Below are 19,759 nucleotides of genomic sequence, written 5' to 3'. Positions count from 1 at the left end.
ATACATTTATCCTGTGGATAGATGGTACATGTTTTTGGTGGGATAACCCCATTAATACTGTATCTGTCTTTTAGTTATAAACATTCACCATAGATCTCTGCCCATTGATTTTTCCTGCCTGATTTTGATTTTGTTACAGAAATGTAACACCAAGGTCTTTGCTTTACTAGGTTTGCTTCAATGAAATAACATGTCAACATAAGAAATCAGTACTAGTAACTGTTTCCAAATTCGAGCTTCCTACAATCATAATATAGCTTTCAGTTGAGAGCTCTCTTCTTCCACCTTCTCCCTCAGCATTCCCATTCTTATTGGCCAAATGCACATTTAGTTATAACTAATGATCTTTAGGGTTCAAAGCATATGTAAAATTAAAGCACAGACCTGACTATTTGCTAAGAACAACAGTTCAATTCTTTAGTTCCATCTTCAATGAATGATGGAATAATCCTCCACAGCACCACCTATTGCATTGGTAGCGACCCTATGAGTCAATATCAAGTAGGGATGGGAGCCAAACCAGAATATCCGTATGACTACAGTTATTTTAAGGTTATTGCCTCTCCTTAGTGTACACTAGGATTCTGGCTTGGCTAGGTAAGTGACCACAATGTGAGTCCAGGGGGTAATGATTCTTCTTGTGGAGAGCACCACAGGAAGGTGCACCATGAGAGTGTGGGTAGTCTTATATAGACCGTGCAATGCTTCCTGGGAAAAAGCTATGCAAATGAGTGATAGAATAATCCTCCACAGTACCACCTGTTCAAATGGTAGCTACTTTATGAGTTAATAGCCAACCTTTTAATAGGCCTTGCAATATGACTAGGGATGCACATAGATATTCTCGTTTATATCACATCTCTAGTCACATTAATAAAGACATAGGATTCAGGACAGCGCTCCCCAATATAAGGAACAAAAAACATTTAGTTAAAGGTTGTAAAAACCAATACAGATAGGGGACTTACCCAGTGTCTAGTGGGGTTCACCGAATAGGGAACCTCCACTAGCACATCTAAATCCCGGTGGGCTCGTAGAAAAGATAAGGAGGCTCCACTTGTAGTATTCTGCGCCAGCAGGAGAGCTGCAAAGGGGTGTATGCCTCCTATCCTCTAATAGGCACAGTCAAAAGAGTTTCTGTTAAAAGGTTGGATATTGCCACATAGGGTCGCTAACTTCTAAGAGGTGGCACTGTAGAGGATTATTCCATCACTCATTCACATGGCTTTTTCCCAGGAAGCATTGCTTGGCCTATATAAGACTCTCTATATGATTGTGTTGCTCTCCACTAGGAGAAAAATTATCCCTTGACCCGTACTTCTCCCAAATGTTTGATGTGTTTTTTTTCTAATAATTGTTGAGTTGTAAGCATTGTCTGTTTTGTTGCCTTTCAGTTTATCAGGGCTTTTACAGACTTTCTGGCTTTCATGGTCCTTTTCAACTACATTATCCCTGTCTCTATGTACGTCACTGTGGAAATGCAGAAATTCCTGGGTTCTTATTTCCTCACCTGGGATGAGGAGATGTTTGATGAGACAACAGGAGAAGGCCCACTTGTGAACACATCAGATCTAAATGAAGAGCTTGGACAGGTGAAGCACCTGGATTATGAATACAGTAAAATCTGTTCCTCCCTAACATATAGTAGCTGATCTATCCATGGGTTCTTACTGTTTCCTTCACATTCAAGTCTATGACATATTTAAACGAGCATATCTATAAGGGCTCATACACATGGCCTTGTTATGGGGCTTTTTTTGAACAGAGCCACAATAGGGCTGCACTAAAGGTCCTTGAGCCATCTACTGTACCTCTGTATGCCTCCAATTTTATACAGAGCTCTTCAGTTGTACAAATGTAGCATCTAGACCTGTGCTGTATGCTGTGGCATTAGCGGTTTACTCTTATAGGCCGGGCTCAAGCGGCTGTGTGTTGTAGTGCTATAACTGGAACACTTTCTATTAGTTACAATTCCAACGTTTTTTGAGCATCAGTATTGATACATCCCCATAGTTTATACTTTTTTTTTTTTTACTTTTATGCTTATTCCAAAAACTGTTCTTTTATTTCTATACATAATTCAGTGGATTTTTCTTTTATGGGGATTTTCCAGGCAAAGATATCCCTTGGGATAGGTCATGAATAGCATATCAACAGGGGTCCCCCGCTCGGGATCCCTGCTGATCAGCTCAAAAGAACTGCTGTTCGCTTGCCTGAAAGCTCATACAGCTGAAGTGAATGGGAGAGAGCTACAATACCAAACCAGGCCACTTCCAGACAGCTGACGGCAGCCCTTATCAGCCCCTCGCAGGGTTCCTGAGCGGCATGCTCCCGCTGATCTGCTATTTATGACCTGTCTTAAGGATAGGTCATTAATAGTGTTTGCCTGGAAAGGCTCTTTGATATAAAAAGTATTTTGTTCAGATGGCACTTTTGCAAAACTTCAAATCTCACTAGGACCATAAGGTGAATTTCCCCAAAAAGTACTGTATAATTCACCCCAAGTGAGGAACTTCACTTCAGAAAGTGTCTGCTACTGCTCAGTGTGCAATTGAGGCCAGGGTAAGCGCTTCCCGTTTATCTGAACCCCTTCCCTTTTTTTGCTCAATCATTTTTAAGTTTTATTGAGTAAACTCCTATAGCAAGATGAATGTATGATCATGCATGATCTAGATATATGATCAAAATGTTAAAGCATGCATTTGACAAGAAAAAAATCTGGATTGTAAACCTTATAAGTAATTTAGTAATTAATATAGTTGGTATAGCTTTTATACATTGACAGTCCATGGCAAACACATGCAATATAAAACCATACAGCTACATAGGTTTTTGGCATACAGTTGAATATTATTTTATATGTTGAATATGTATGAATTTTATATGTACCTCACTGTATTATAGCCTTAACCATGGTGTGACAAGGGGTATATTTGTTTAGCTACCTTGTTTATTTAAAGGGGAACTTCATTCTAATTTTTTCGGATGTGAAAGTGACATGTCATAAACTGTCATTAGCTGGTTGCCCACCTACTGCCAAAATACGTGTCTGCAACTCCTTAAAGACAGTATGTCATCAGAAAGTGATCCGTTGTTTTTCTTTTAGTTTTCATGTCACTCTGTATATGTATATGTAAAGAAAATCCTAATGTCTTGAGAAGTTCACTCCAGCCTCGTCCTATTCTGACACTTCATATTTTGTAGAGAAGACCTTCAATAGTCATGTCATTATCCTCACACATAGCATTACAATGATAGGTAAAAGCCCTTTGTCATGCAGTGGGTGTGGACCCATTGCATCACTGACTGATTTGACATAAGGCCCAATTACACATAATGATTATCGCTCAAACAATGTCCTTTGAGCGATCATCGTTGTGTCATTTACAGCGCAAGATGATCGCTCAAGATGAGTGATCACCTTGCGCTGCAAACGGAGGATGCAGAAGACAAGCGGAGTGTCCCCGCTTGTCTTCTGCATCCAGCTGTTTTCTGCACAGAGCGTCCGTGCGGGGTATGGAGAACAGAGCTGGACTGCTCTGTTCATACCCCGCCTGTCATCAGGGAGCGGGATACAGCTGAAACAATAGTATCAGCTGTATCCCGCTGTGAATTCCTGATGAGGTTCATCATTGTCTTTGAGCACGCTGAAAGTCAACAATGAGCGACGGCTTAACGAAAACTGCACGATGTCAGTGCAATTACACACAACGATTATCGCTCAAAAGACGGCTTTTGAGCGGTAATCGTTGTGTCTAAATGGGCCTTTTGGCCGCCTACACATGAACAGATTTGCATTGCGGAATCCATGGTGCGGAGGCCCACTGCGGTTTTGCAGAAAATACTGTTCATAGCATGCCATGGAAAATCCCTTCTTCTGCACATTATTAATTAGTTGCGATTTCCGCGAGCAGAGGAAAGATCGCAGCATGCTCTGTTTTTATGCGGTGTCTGCACAGACTGCTTCCATTGAAGTCAATGGAAGGCGTCCGACCCGCGGCCTGTCCGCAATTGAAATTGTGGACAGGTTGCGGCTTCCGCATCATCGCCTGGCAACGGAGCGGGGGTAAAAAAAGATTTGAAAAAAAAAAAATCTGTACTGTGCATGTCCAACGGCGAGCCGCCGGGGTCCATCTGCAGTACAGATAAATACAGTATGCGCGGACGCCGTGCAGGCCGTTTGTGTGCAGGCGGCCTTAGAGTTACCCTCAGGAATATCTCTAAGGGTTCTCTCATTTTCACCCTTTAATCCCCTTTTTAGGGATATGGTCTTTGCTATAGGGATACCTCAAATCTCCTCTTCAGGAGTGGTTTTCGTTCAGTCACAGATAACCCAAGTGGATGAAAGGGACTGACGTGTGGTATTGAAGAGACAGGCAAGGGTATAGTCAGTATAGTAGGCTGAGGTGAGAAGAGGTGGAGTTCATGCAGTACAATAAACAGGCAGAAGGTCAAGGCAGGCGGCAAACAGGCAAATCGTAGTCAAGAATCAGTTGAGGTCAGGACAGGCAGAGTTGGGAAAGCTGTAAATGAAGGAATAGTGCCAAACCAAGATTCAAGCAGATACTGGAACACCTTCATGTGGATTACTAGGAACTACATTGTTCAAGCACACTCCGGTGGTGGAGGGTGACTCAAATGGGTTGTCTGAGTTTAAAAAAAAGTTTCTACAGCTGGCCATGTGTCAAAATAACAAAAAGAAAACCTATACTCTCCTCTTCATCTCTGCAAGGTAAACAGTTTACTGGCTCCCGTGATGATCCTGCAGAAGTCAGGTATCCGCTACAGTCAGTCAGATGCTGCAATGTCACAGATCCAAACTCCTAGTATCATGGTGCTCAGGATGTGAGCGCTGATGCTAGGAGAATGGTGGGAACGCTATGACTTCTGATTGGCTGCAGCAGTCACCTGACTGTGCAGGTGACCAGTCATCGTGGAAGAAGAGAACTGTGTATAGTTTATTTTGTTATTTTGATGCATGGCCAGCTGTTTCATTTTTTAAAAAAATCTTTGAACCCCCCCCCTTTAAATAGCTTGAGAAGTAGCAGAGTAGGCTGGAGGTCAGGAAAGCTGGGTGCTTTCCCATCTCCAGTCTATCCTGATGGTAATATACTGTACTTTAGTGACATGGAAAATTATTTTAAAAAATCTAATATTTGACCAGAACTAGATTTAAACAATAGGTCATTTTCTGACAATACATTCTCTTTAGAGCAATTTGTCGCACTTGCCATACAGCTGCATTAAAATCAGTACGACATAACTAGTGTATACTGCGCTGTTGTACTCGCGCTTTTACTATAAATCTGCTTTCTAGTGTGTTTCCATAACCACATGGTTAAAAGCAGCTTGTATTTACGTATCATTGTGAGCTCTGTTTGTAAATACGCAGGGACGATGATTCGGAGGAAGCGCCGGGTGTGTGGGTATAATTAGCACCTTCTGTCTGGATCTTCCTAATAACATCACTGTTGCTAATCGCTTTAGCTGATCTTAATAGTAGGTCTTTATATACTCAAACAATGCGGTCGCAGACAGTAATTGGACTTGTGTCTGCAACTATTTTAAGCAAGAAATTATATAGTGCATTAATTTCTATGACAATATGCATCAAATGCGCTTCTATAATGATAACTTATAGAATATGATCATTTACATCGAAGTGACGCTTTACTAATTACCAGCTAATTACTTTTAAGCATATTTAAGTTCGTAATCTTTATCTTTCTGCATGTATGGAACTGTAGGTTGAATATATATTTACGGACAAGACTGGAACGCTAACAGAGAACAACATGGAGTTTATTGAATGCTGCATTGAAGGTCATGTGTACATACCACATGTCATCTGCAATGGCCAGATCATTCCTGACTGCATGGGCATTGACATGATTGATTCATCACCGGGATCTGGAGGAAAAGTATTACTATGTTTCTTTACTAATTACACATATACTCATGTCTGTCTACGGATTGAAATACATTTAGTGCTGCCAAGCTTGGCAGACCTTTTGTGGAATAAGTGTTACACTCTTGTTCTAGTAAAGAACAACACATGATTAAAGGGCCACTCCAACGAAAACACATTTTTCCATCCCTGCCCCCTCACCTGATTTGCCTGTCACACTTTGGAGTTCTCCTCTGTGTATTGCAGTCACTTCCATGCAGTGCGAGTGCCTTGTCTGATGCTTATCAGGCACTATTTTGGGAGTTAGATTTTTTTACTTTCACTTTCAAGTCAATCCCATGAGGCATCAGCACAGTATTAGCTAAAGGCTATACCATAAGTATACCATCAGGAGGATGAGCTGTGATCTCCACTATAATAACTGTGTGACAGGAGCTGTGTGATCATCAATAACTAGTATAGGAGTATCTAGGCAGTTTCTGTGATAGTTTAAATTTTCTGTGAGCTGAGCCTTATTAACACATGCACACCTTCTGCAAGTCAGAGTTCTTTTATGTGGAATGATTGGGACAACAATCGTCCCAGTAATAATCGACCCTGTGCTTTCAAAAAGAAGCAATAATGAGCAGAGGCAGAATGGGCCAGAGATCACTTCCTCTCGCCCACCTCTATTCACAGTGAACAGGCATCCATTTGAATATGAATGACTGCCTGTTTATACAGGCCAATCGTTGTTTGCTTTTTATTAGAGTTGAGCGAACATACTCTGGGAGCTTGATGCTTGTTCGAGTATTAGCATACTCGATGGTGCTCGTTACTCGAACGAGCATCAAATTGTGTTCGACCCCGCCCCAGCTTTTGGCTCCTCCCTGCTGTGACTTGCCTGTTTTGGCCCCTCCCTGCCACGACGCAGCGCGCATCATTTGAAAATTTTTGGTGTGGCAGGAAGGGGGAGGGGGAGAGGGAGAGAAAGGAAGAAAGAAAAACCAAGAAAAAAAAAAAAGCTTGGGACCCTGCCTTCCACATACAAAAATGCTCGAGTCTTCCATTGTAGTCAATGGGGTTCGTTACTCGAGTAGAACTCTCAAATTTTACGAAAAGCTCGACTCGAATAACGCGGACCCGAGCATTTGGGTGCTCACTCATCTCTACTTTTTATGCATGCGGAAACTGAAGGATAAACTAATGAATTATCGCTCCTTGTTCAGTTGCTGGCAGTATTTACACTGAACAATTTTTTGTCCAGATTCCCGTAATCCAGTGAGAATCTGAAGAATAATCATTCAGTGTAAAAAGCCCCTTATGTGTCTAACTACTTTCTGGACTGCTTGGTAATGAAGGAAAGTAAAACGTCATAGTCCAACAGCATGTTTATAGTGTGTAGGCAGTCAGGAATTGGTTAATCTGCATGTTCATATGCTTGTAATCTGCCTGTTTTCAAGCATTAAAAGACCTAAACTGTTCTTCAATCACAAGTAGAGATGAGCGAGCATACTCGTCCGAGCTTGATGCTCGTTCGCGTATTAGGGTGCTCGAGATGCTCGTTACTCGAGATGAGCACCACGCGGTGCTCGTCTCGATTAAACGAGCACTAACCATTGAATTCAATGGAGCCGGCAATACAGCCGGCTCCATTGAAAGCAATGGGCTGCCGGCAAGCGCGGGATGAATTTTCGGTAAGGGATTAAAAATATAAGCACTTACCTGAAAATCATCCTAAAATGTGTAAGGCCTTAGTCACACGGCGTTTTTTCGCGCGATTTGCGGATCGCATGACGGATGCGCATCCGCAAATCGCGTGACTGATGCCCAAAAATCGCCCGAAAATCTGCTCCTAGCCACGTTTCATTAGAAACGGGCCGGAGCTGTCCAGCGCATTGCATTCACTGGAGCCGGCAATACAGCCGCCTCCATTGAAAGCAATGCGCTGCGGGCGAGCGCAGGATGAATTGTCGGGAATGGCTTAAATAAGCTTTAACCCCTTAGTGACCAAGCCTGTTTGCGCCTTAATGACCAGGCCAAATTTTGCAAATCTGACATGTGTCACTTTAACATGGAAAAACACCAGAAAGGTTTTGCATATCCAAGCGATTCTGACATTGTTTTTTCGCCACATGTTGTGCTTCATTTAGGCGGAAAAAATAGACCGATAGAAATTGTGTTTATTTATTAAAAGCGCCAAAATTGGGAAAATTTTGAAAAAATCGTCATTTTTTCACATTTCCAACTGCAATATCTTAAATATGTGCAAACATAATATAGAAATTTTTGCTAAGATTTATATTTCCACCCGTTTACTTTATTTTGGGCGCACATTGGAAAAACTTTCGTTTTTTTTTAACTATTTAGGAGACGTACAAATTTAACATTACTTTTTAGCATTTTGAGGAACACTTTGTTTTCCTATACCAAGCCGAGATTGGAAAGGCTCATGAGTGTCAGAATAATAGATACCCCCCCAAATGACCTCATTTTAAAAACTACACCCCTTAATGTATTCACTGAGGGGTGTCATGAGTATTTTGACCCCACAGTTTTTTTTCAGGAATTAATTCAATTTAGAGGAGAAAAAGTAAAATTTCATATTTTTGCAAATCTGTCATTTTAAAGACATATTTTTTTCCTATAGTTTACATGAAAATCAGGATTTACACCCCAAAATGGATACCCCTATTTCTCCCGTGTTCAGAAATATACCCATTGTGGCCCTATTGTTATATCTGAGTCCACAACGGGGCCCAAAATGAAAGGAGTAGTCAGTGTCTTTCAAAACAGAAATTTTGCTTGAAGTCCTTTTAGGCCCCATAGCACACATGTAGAGTTCTTGAGCGCCCAAAACCATAGAAAACCCCCACAAATGACCCCATTTTGAAAACTAGACCCCTTAAGGAATTTATCTAGGGGTGTACTGCATATTTTGACCCCACAGTTTTTGAATGAATTCAAATCAAGCAAAAGGAAAAAATTGTGATTTTCGTTTTTTCGGCAATTCTGTCATTTTAAAAACAGCTTTTTTTGTACAGCACACATATGAAGGAAGACTTGCACCCAAAAATGGATACCCCTGTTTGTCCCGTGTTCAGAGACATACCCATTGTGGCCCTAATCTTATGTCTGGATACACAACGGAGCCCAAAATGAAAGGAGCGACCGGTGGCTTTCGGAACACAAATTTTGCTTGAAGTCCTTTTAGGCCCCATTGCCCACTTGTAGAGTTCTTGAGCGCCCAAAACCATAGAGAACCCCCACAAATGACCCCATTTTGAAAACTAGACTCCTTAACGAATTTATCTAGGGGTGTACTGCGCATTTTGACCCCACAGTTTTTGAATAAATTCAAGCAAAGCAAAAGGAAAAAATTTGGATTTTTGTTTTTTTGGCAATTTTGTCATTTTAAAAACAGCGCTTTTTGTACAGCACACATATGAAGGAAGACTTACACCCCAAAATGGATACCCCTGTTTGTGCTGTTTTCAGAAATATACCCATTGTGGCCCTAATCTTATGTCCGCATGCACAACGGGGCCCAAAATAAAAGGAGTAATCGGTGGCTTTCAGAACATAGATTTTGCTTGAAGTCCTTTTAGGCCCCATTGCCCACTTGTAGAGTTCTTGAGCGCCCAAAACCATATAGAACCCCCACAAATGACCCCATTTTGAAAACTAGACCCCTTAACGAATTTATCTAGGGATGTACTGCATATTTTGACCCCACAGTTTTTGAATAAATTCAAGCAAAGCAAAAGGAAAAAAATAGGATTTTCATTTTTTGGGCTATTGTGTCAATTTAAAAACATTTTTTTTTGTACAGCACACATATAAATGAAGACTTTCACCCCAAAATGGATACCCCTGTTTGTCCCGTGTTCAGAAACATACCCATTGTGGCCCTAATAGACTTACAGGACCCATGGCTAGGCCTACAATGAAAGGAATACCCGTTGGATTTCAGGGTACCACTGAATAAATTTCAGGCCCCATTGCCCACTTATCGAGCCATTGAGCGGCCAAAACTATAAAGAACCCCCTCAAATGACCCCATTTTGAAAACTAGACCCCTTAACGAATTCATCTAGGGGTGTACTGCGTATTTTGACCCCACAGTATTTGAATGAATCTAAGCAAAGCAGAAGGAAAAAGTTACGATTTTCAATTTTTTTGGCAATTTTTTCAATTTAAAAACAGTTTTTTTGTACAGTGTACAAAGGAATGAAGACGTTCACCCCAAAATGGATACCCCCGTTTGTCCCGAGTTCAGAAACATACCCATTGTGGCCCTAATCTACTTACAGGACGCATGGCAAGGCCTATAAAGGACGGAACATCCGTTGGATTTTAGGGCACAACTGAATACATTCCAGGCCCCATTGCTTATTTGTACAGAATAAAGATTGACTCCCTAAAAATTCCCCCCCTCCCCCTCCACGCCCTTTTTGGCGTTCGCAAATCTTAGATAAAAGTAAAAATGTGAACTGTGTAGTATTTCCGAAGACAGGGGTAATTACGGAGGCTGGTTGGAATGGGCCCATGGGGCAATAAAACCGGGTATCCCCCCCCCCCTCTCATGCTTTTTGGGGGTATTTCATGACCTCAGTGGCGGGTATGGGGTGTAAAAAGTGGCGTTCCGTGAGTCTCCGTAAGCTTGATGAGGTGCGGCGGTCTCACACAGAAGGCGCTCAACAAGGTGCTCCTGGAACTGCAGGAAAGCGAGCGTTCCCGGGGCTTCTTGTAAAATACGTATCACAGGTAGCTGTCTGAATAACGCCGGGTTCACGCGGGTGCAGGCGGAATCCGCTTGCGGAGGCCCACAGCGGATCCCATCTGTGAGCCCGGCTGTGACCCTGCGTACGGCTGCGTAATGTACTGCGCATAACTGCCTACTCACACAGGCGGTCATGCACAGTACACCTTTGTTTGTATTTCCCGCACCGTCGCTTAGCGATGACACGGGTACCCGCAGCCCGGATACAAGGTAGTTGCGTATGGGCAGCGGGTATATCCGCGACCATGGAGCACAATGGGCTCTATGTTGCCGATTCCGCAGTAAAATAGAACCTGCTGCGTTCTCTTTTCTGCGAGTGGATTACGCAATTCTGACCCGCTAATGTGAGCGGAATTGTGTAATCCAATGCGATTGATCTGCGTATTACCGCGGATCAGAAGCATGCGGAATCCGTCATTCCTATCCGGTCATGTGAGACCGGCCTAAGGTAGATCGCTACCTTTTTATCACGTGACCGGGGACCGCTCAACGAGGCCACCCGTCACTGCTCCAGGCTCTCTGTGACCGTTGGTCGCTGGGAGCAAGGAGATTTTAAGTTTCCTGGGCTCCCTGACTCCTGCGCATGTGTCCGGCTTTTTGCCGGCAATCGCATGTGCAGAATCCTGGAAGGTCCACGGAGGAAGATCGCGTCGGGATTCAAATACGCAGGCCTCCGGTAAAAAGATTCATCTCCTCTCACCGATCGCATCAGTGAGGGGAGATGAAACTTCAAATTTTTTTTTTTACTTTTACGTGATCGCCATTATTGGATAATGGCGAACACGTGACCAGGAACCGCTCACCGCGGACCCCCATTAAATCTCCATGCTCTTGGCTACGTTTTGTAGCCAGGAGCAGGGAGAATTTAAATTATCCTGGCAATCCACAGCTTTTGCGCATGCGCCCGCCATTTTGGCGACGGGCGCGTGTGCAGAAGCTGTGGTAAGGTCCGCGGATAAATCTGGGGGCCTTAGGTACGTACTTTCATCCTCCCTCACGGATATGATCCATGAGGGGAGATGAAACATACGCTTTTTAAACGTTTAAAAACTTTTTTTTACTTTTTTTTTTTTTTACTTTTTTACACTTTTTTTTCACTTTACATGATCACTGTCATCCATTGGATGACAGTGATCATGTCCCCGGTATAATCTCTCTGCTCCTAGCTACACATGGCAGCCAGAAGCAGAGGGATTTTAAATTCCCCGGGGCTCGAGCCCGTCTGTGCACGCGCCCGATGTCAATCATCGGGCGCGCATGCGCAGACGGGGATTCGGGTCCCGGGACATCGGGACACCGCTGAGGACTGGGGGTGAGTATTTTCACCTCCCCTCATGGATCGGATCCATGAGGGGAGGTGAAACTGACTTTTTTAAAACTTTTTTTTAACTTTTTCGCGATCGCCGCTAACCATTGGATAACGGCGATCGCGGTACCGGGGACCGCTCACCGCAGTCCCCGCTGACATCTCCTGCCTCCTGGCTACCTACAGGAGCCGGGAGCCAGGAGATTTTAAATCTCCCGCGCCGCCGGGCCTTCTGCGCATGCGGCTGACGTAATGCCGCCTGGCGCGCATGCGCAGAAGACCGGCTTCGGGCCCCGGAGCGGCAGGAGAGCGGGGAGCAGCGTGCAGGACCTGGGTGAGTAATTTCAGCTGCTCCGATGGATCCGATCCATCAGAGCAGCTGAATCTTTAACTTTTATGTACTTTTATTTACTTTTTTTGCGATCGGCGCTATACATTGCATAGCGCCGATCGCAATGCCGGGGGGGGCTCCGAACAGCCCGGGATGACAGCTCCATGCTGTCAGCTACCTGCGGACACCGACAGCATGGAGCTGTCACGTCCACAGCCCGAGGGGCACTATTCTCTGCAGGAAGCATGTTTTTACGTCCTCAGAGAATAGAGCCCACTTCGGGAGGACGTAAAAACACTATGGGCTGGTCGTTAAGGGGTTAATAAGCCCTTCCCTGCAATTCATCCAGAAATGTGTTAAAATAAAAAATATATATATATACTCACCTTGTCCCGGCAGCCAGAGTTCAGCGCAGGCGGCCTGCAGTGGGTGTGAAGGGGGTGTGACTCAGACTTGCCCCTGATTGGCTCAGCCTGAGCCAATCAGAGGCAGGTCTCACTCACACCCATTCATGAATTCATGCACCATATTTTTTTTTATCCTAGGAGAGAGAAGACCTCTTCTTTCGTGCGCTCTGCCTATGCCACACAGTGCAAGTCAAAGATGAGGACCATGCCGACGGGGAGAGGAAGTCTAGTCAATCTGGCAAATCCAGTGTGTACATTTCCTCCTCTCCTGATGAAGTAGCCCTTGTTGAAGGTATACAACGGTAAGAACTTATTTCTGAAGAAGTGCTCTCTCATATACTACTAAATATATGTCCTCCTAGAGGACTGAGGATCATCGGCTCTTCACTGGATTTGGCAAATAATGGACAGTATATTCTAGAATAATGCTTCAGTCTGGAAATATCCGGTAAGAGAAAAAACACAATTGTCAATGGGGAGAAAATACACACCGATTGTGCCAATCCTGTTATCTAAGGGTTATTCTGTACTGACCAAAATCTGTCAACATAAGCATCAGCTGAAAAGTGAGGCATTACTTATTTTCTACTTATTTTTTTCAATGGTTGCTTTTTTCTGATTTACCCTTTTACACGAAACGATCATCGTTCAAAAAATCATTAGATCATGCAAATTTGGACGATTCCGTTCACTGTAAACATGGCCAACGATTAAACAACTAATGACAATTTGTTCGCTTATCCTTCGTCTTTCATTTTATGCAGGCATAAACATTCTCATTCGCTTGTTATATGTAACCTGCGATCATTCAGTTGGTCACGTTCACAGTTACAGTGAATGTAAACAACTAAAAGATCAGCGAAGTAATTCTCAGCCATTTATTTTCCTGTATAAATAGTTTGCACAAGTGAACGAGTGTCATTTATCGCTCCATGTAAAAGGAGCCTAGGTTTTGTTGAGGCAGAGCAGTGATCTGTGACTACAGTTTATATCCAGGGACTATAGGGTATCTGGGATAGTCTGAGACACACCCCCTGTCTCATCATTGGTACAGACTGCTGCTCTCCCGCTCCTGCAGCTCTGTGGTCTCAGATTGGTTTCTGCATATAAATACTAGTCCACCACAGTGTGATTTGCATGTAATTGCCAGAAATATCCTGAGGCAAATGAGCCTTTAAGCGACCCTCTGGTTTCAGGACAAATTCTGTCCCCGGACCAAAATGGTAGGGGGTTACATGCACTTGTTCCTCTGCACCATCCCTTCGAACTGCCAGTTTTCGGTCTTTCAAGATGGCCAATGCAATCTTCAGATTACCTGATCCCCCACAGTGCTTTGGTAGTGTTAAATAACTAATGCACACTACTAGAGATGAGCGAGCATGCTCAGATAAAGCAGTTACTCGAGGGAGCATCGCTCTTCTCGAGTAACTGCTTACTGGTCCAAACAGGCTCGGGGGGGGGGGGGGTTGGTTAGTGGGGGGAGAGAGATCTCTCTCACTCTCCCACCCCACCCCCCGCTACCTCCCACTGTTCCCCACTCACCCCTACCGCCCTTCCGAGCCTGCCCAGACCAGTAAGCAGTTACTCGAGAAGAGTGATGCTCGCTCGAGTAACTGCTTTATCCGAGCGTGCTCGCTCATCTCTACACACTATCTGTTGTCTGATTGACCAGAGTTGCTCTTGTGATTAACACTGGCCAATCAGAGCCAAATGCACAGTGTGCATTACATAGAAAACTGCTGCAGTCATCTTGGATGTTCGATAACAGGACCTGAAACCAGAGGATTGGAGGGACAGCAGAGAACAACTGTAGGTAATATAGCCACCTGCCCCTCCTGTCCTGGGACAGAATCTTGTCCAGAATCACTTTAATAGGAAGGATCCTGGAGGGTCGCTTTAAAATAGAATTACTCTCAAATAAAAATCAGTCCATCATTTGTTTCCAATGGTGCATATTATATAATGATTAAAGTATCCATACTATATAACCATTGCATTTCAAGTGAAAATTCATTGTGGTGCAAATATAGCTGGTGATGTGCAACACAAATACTATCATGGTGCGGTTAGTCACTGTTTAAAGTGTTTCTCCAGAAATAGTGCATGGCTATACGACATTTGTCTAACATTATATGCTTATGTTAAATGATTGCCTAGTATTAGAAAAACATACATGCTTTCTTCCAGAAACAGCACCACTCCTACAGGTTGTGTGTGGTACTGCAGCTCAACCCAATTCACTCCAATGGAGCTGAACTGCAGTACTAGGCACAACCCACGGACAAGTGTGCTGCTGTTTTTGCAAGGAGAAAACACGTACTATATGTGGGGGAAGAGTATATTTACTTACCCTCATGTGATCTAACTACCTAGAAGCCTATGGAAGTATTTCACACCCATGGAATGGCATTCTCCTGAGGTTAGGGATGATTTCTTTATAACATAAGGATGTTTTGCACATTTTGTTATTTTCAACCACTCTTATGGGAATTAAATCCTAAAGATCTAAAGTTAGTGGGCATGGAAGTATGTGACCTATCTTTCTCCTTTCAGACTTGGCTATACATTTCTGAGACTAAAGGACAATTACATGGAAATCTGTAATAGAGAAAATGACATTGAAAGGTATGGTACTTGAGTCAGCAAATTCACCGGTCACCATGATGAGAAATGGCGAGTGAATTATTACCTGCAGTCATTTAGGGAATAAAATACTAATGACGATCTATATAACATGGCCCAAGCTGGACATCTAATTTTACAGTTCCGTAGCTCTTTAGCACTGATCCAAGTGGACGGTACAGCTTATGTTCAGCAGGATCCATGAATAATACAGCAAGTGTCAGAGACTCATTCAGAAATAGAAACCATGAATCTAGGTTAAGCTGTTGAGGCATTTACTATAGAGACATTAATACATTCTCATGCCGGATGCTCATTGACCTGTGCTAGCCAGACTTTTGTTGCAGAGGGAAACGCATATATCCTTTATAATAAAGGCACTGAGAAGTTATAGGTTTATATTAAACTGAAGAATGGTCTGAAATGGAGACTTAAGTGTATATTCAGCATGGATATATAGTGTTTTTTTCTGTGACCTTTTCAAGGTATATTGACCACACAGTCATCAAGTCTGAAGAATTAAAGGGACAGTGTTAGTTACCGCTTAGTGGTTAGTATAGATGTGGCTGCTTATCTCCCCACCACCATTTTCATTGTAATGTCATTGGAGCGAAGTCTATCTACAGAAAGGCTCCATAAACACACTGTAGCGTTTTAGGGGCGTTTAACCCTTTGCAATCCAATTTGTATCCTGGTTTTCCTAGAGGGCTTACTCTTTTTCTGCTATTATACAACGGCGCTGTCTGCTGGCTAAAGCCACATTGGATAGGCTCTGACAGCAGAGAGGCTGGCAATATACAGTAGGAGAACCCCGACGGACGTCTTCCAACATCGGAGCTGTACAGCCTTAAATCATAATGTCTTCAGAGGTCAGACAGTGGATTGGAAAGGGTTAACACTGCACGATTTTCGTTTGCACGTGCGAACGAGCTGGTGACGTGATCACCAGTTCGTTTGCGCTTGTGCAGTCTGTTTGAACAAAAAGTGAACGATTCTCTGGCTGTCTAGTGTTCACATCCCCTATGTAAGACGCTGAATGAGAATCGTTTGAACAATTTTTTGAATGATTATATCGCTCTGTCTACTTTACTGGATTTCTGGGACTTTTTAGATTTTTGCTATTGATGACCTGTACTCATGATAGGCCATCAGTAGATGATTGGTAGCGGTCCGTCGCTCAGGATCCCCTGCCGATCAGCTGATTCATGGTACTGCTGTCATTATGGACGGCGCGGGAAACAAATTGTGCTGACTGTTGCATAGTGGCCTGAGTTGGTATTGCAGGTGCAGGTCCCATTGAATTCAGTGGGAGCTGTGTATGCAGTACCAAACTTGTCCACTGCAATACAGTCAGCGCAAGCTGCTTCCTGCACTGTCTATAGTGACAGCAGTATTGAGAATCAGCTGATGGGCAGGGAATCCCGAGCAGTGGACCGTATGTAGAGGAGGCTCATGATAGGCCCATTTACACAAGCAGATATTCATTTCAGCAGACAATGATACAATTACTGGAAGCAACCAAATAAGTGTTCTGAATTTGTTGTCTAGGCGCTAAGTCAATCATCACTCACTGCATTTACACCAGGAGAATAGTAAAAATGTATCGCTAAAACAGGTGTAGAAAATTTCACCTGGTCAATCAACTAAATGGTTCTTGCTTCCATATCACATGATAATAACCAACAATTATTTTTCTGCCATAAATGGTTTTCCACACAATAAATGTTTATATATAGTTTCAATTTATGTTTTTGTTTTTTTTTTATTAATCCCGTAATTGAATAACATTGTTACCTTCTTTCCCTTTGGGTTCATAGGTTTGAATTACTAGAAGTTTTGACATTTGATTCTGTAAGGAGACGTATGAGTGTCATAGTGAAATCAGCTTCAGGTAGCGTTATCATCGTCATTGCTATAGGAGGTTCTCACTCACTGTAGTATTAACATGCATAATTCTATTGGTCTGTGTGTAACAATATATGCCGAGGCTTACAACATTGAATACTGCTATCCCCTTGGGCTGAATCGTCTGTCTACTGTAATTACCTAATTGTAGAATTAAGACCCATATTATGTATTAGTCTTTTCTTCCTACTGTAACTTTTTAAGACTAATGGAAACATACGGGCCAACGTATCCATTATGTTTGCTTATCTGTGTAAAATGGTGGTTGTGGTTAACTCCATCTCATTAAAGAGACATGTAACTGTAATTACTAGTGCGAAACGTCTACTCCTCTTGTCTGGAGTACAGATTAGTAAGAGATGTGGATGTCCTGCTTTTATACCTTTGGCTTCCGTTGATCATTTTCCCTGATGCTTTGTTGTTTTCTTGTGTATCTTATAGCAGTTTGCCAATATCATATTGTTCCATCTATAAAGCGTGTTATTACATTCAATGAAAAGCTTTGAGTTGTGACTTTACAGTCAATGATCATACACTGACATTCAGGGTTTAGGCCTTTTTACATGGGACAGCAGTTGGGTGCTATAGCACCCAACAGCCGTCCTGGCGATGATTGCTCAGTGAGTGGAGGCGCTGCGGGCTGGGGACCATTCTGGCTGCCCTCCTCCATTCATAGTAAACAGGCAGATGTTCATCTATGAACAACTGCCTGTTTAGACAGAACGATGCCGCGGCAGACCAATGATGATTTTTAAGTCTGCAAAAATTGTGCCGTGTAAAAGGGCCTTTAGTCAGTGAGGTGTGAAAATAGAACACTGTTTTTTTTATGTACATTGTTTTCAATTCGCTAAGTGTTAAGGCCCATTTACACGTAATGATTATTGCTCAAAATTTGTTCATATGACCTAAAATAATCAATAATCGTTATGTGTAAATGCTGCCATCGGGCACTTTTCATCTGAACGATGATTTTAAGGTGAACTTAAAATCCATTGTTCAGCTGCAGAGAGATAAAATATCTCTCAACAGGACCGCGTGCTGTATTCACCGCAGGTGTCGGGAGATTACATTGTATTCTGCTGGGAGCCGTGTGAAGAACAATGCAGCTGTGTGCACAGCTAGGCGTGGGATTAGTTATGCTGGCCTCTGCAAACAGCTCCCCGAGGCTCTTTTACATGCAAATAGATGATAAAGTGTTAATGGGCATTACTGGCCATTAACACTTTATGCAAAAAGATTGCTAAAACTTTCAATCTTTCAATCATTTGACAGATTTTCTATGCGTGTAAATACTCATACTTTACTCATTCATTGGGCTTTCAGCTAAATAAAGATTACTCACTTTCTGTCTCTGTTTCCAGGTGACATACTGTTATTTTGCAAAGGAGCAGATTCTTCTATATTTCCCAGAGTCAGAGAAGGCAAAGTGGATCAAATTCGAGCCAGAGTTGAACGCAATGCTGTGGTAATATATGTTTAATGCTGGCATTCTCTTATTACATGTTCATAAATCCATTGAAAAGCATAAAATACCTTTACACAGTGTTATATATAATTCATGTTTTAATAAATTTTTCATTTAATAAAGCGGACAGGAGGGATTGATATGATGGTACACAGCAGAAAGGAGAAGGAAGGGCCCTGCATAAAGACTATTCAAACTGTCATCCGCTTTGAACAATCTCCTTTTGTTAGAAGGTTCCCTCTGAAAATAAACTGATCATCATGTGACCCGCTATAATGTTGCAGCAACTGTTGATTCCCTGCAGGAATGACCAATGGACTACCCATATAATGCGCAGACATGCTGGCACTTCCAGAGAGAGACGTTCTTTATATCTAACTCCTCTGCTTAATTGTTCGACCTGGCAGCCAAGACGCTCCCCATGAAGTACAATATGGGGAAATCTAATTTTCCAGATAGATAGAACACCAGCCACTCCAATCTGGCCCATTGCCTGATGCAATTATTACCCCAAATCGGGACCCAATCGAGGGTCTCAGAAACCTTCTATACATATATTTGGGTGCTTGAAGATTTCTGTAAATGTCTCTATGCCGTGTACATAAAAATTTGTTGGTAAAGTTTGCTGCTATCCATATATTATATTTTACATCTCTTTTTGAAATAGGGCTTTGTGTTTGATACGGGAAAACACATTAATGAAACTCTAGAGGCTAGGAAAGTGATACAGATAAAGACTGAGAAAATAATCTGAGCACAACAGTACACAAATAGATTGTAAAGCAATTCCTGTTGGGAAGTGGCCAGTGGTTTCATAGCCGCTGCATGTAACATCATCCTATTATAGTTCTGCATAGTCACAACATATGGCTGTTGGCAAGGGAAAGCTTGGAGACCATTAGTAATACCCATATTACTCATGCTGCTTGTAAAGTGATGCAATTATTAGATTACTAATATTTTATGATCTCAATATTTATTCTGCTCATGCAGTTAGCTAGTATGTGTAACAGTTATAGGCCTAAGGACTCAAAAAGATATAAAAAAGTGGCT

At 42.6% G+C, this 19,759-nt stretch overlaps 1 protein-coding gene across 3 annotated transcripts in view; it reads left to right on the top strand.

The window, feature by feature from the left end:
• The window catches only part of ATP11A (ATPase phospholipid transporting 11A), a 157,946-nt gene that overhangs the window by 104,332 nt on the left and 33,855 nt on the right, over nucleotides 1–19,759 (top strand). For all 3 annotated transcript variants that reach the window (XM_066579697.1, XM_066579712.1, XM_066579706.1), the window contains exons 12-17: nucleotides 1,395–1,592; nucleotides 5,748–5,921; nucleotides 12,853–13,016; nucleotides 15,268–15,339; nucleotides 17,154–17,227; nucleotides 18,603–18,706. In XM_066579697.1, coding sequence (XP_066435794.1) covers nucleotides 1,395–1,592; nucleotides 5,748–5,921; nucleotides 12,853–13,016; nucleotides 15,268–15,339; nucleotides 17,154–17,227; nucleotides 18,603–18,706 — 786 coding nt within the window. The remainder of the gene's footprint in view (nucleotides 1–1,394; nucleotides 1,593–5,747; nucleotides 5,922–12,852; nucleotides 13,017–15,267; nucleotides 15,340–17,153; nucleotides 17,228–18,602; nucleotides 18,707–19,759) is intronic.

The sequence above is a fragment of the Eleutherodactylus coqui genome, chromosome 1 (assembly GCF_035609145.1).
Source record: "Eleutherodactylus coqui strain aEleCoq1 chromosome 1, aEleCoq1.hap1, whole genome shotgun sequence".
NCBI lineage: Eukaryota > Metazoa > Chordata > Amphibia > Anura > Eleutherodactylidae > Eleutherodactylus > Eleutherodactylus coqui.
Note: the sequence above shows the minus strand (reverse complement) of the source record. Positions and strands in the feature narration are given on the sequence as shown.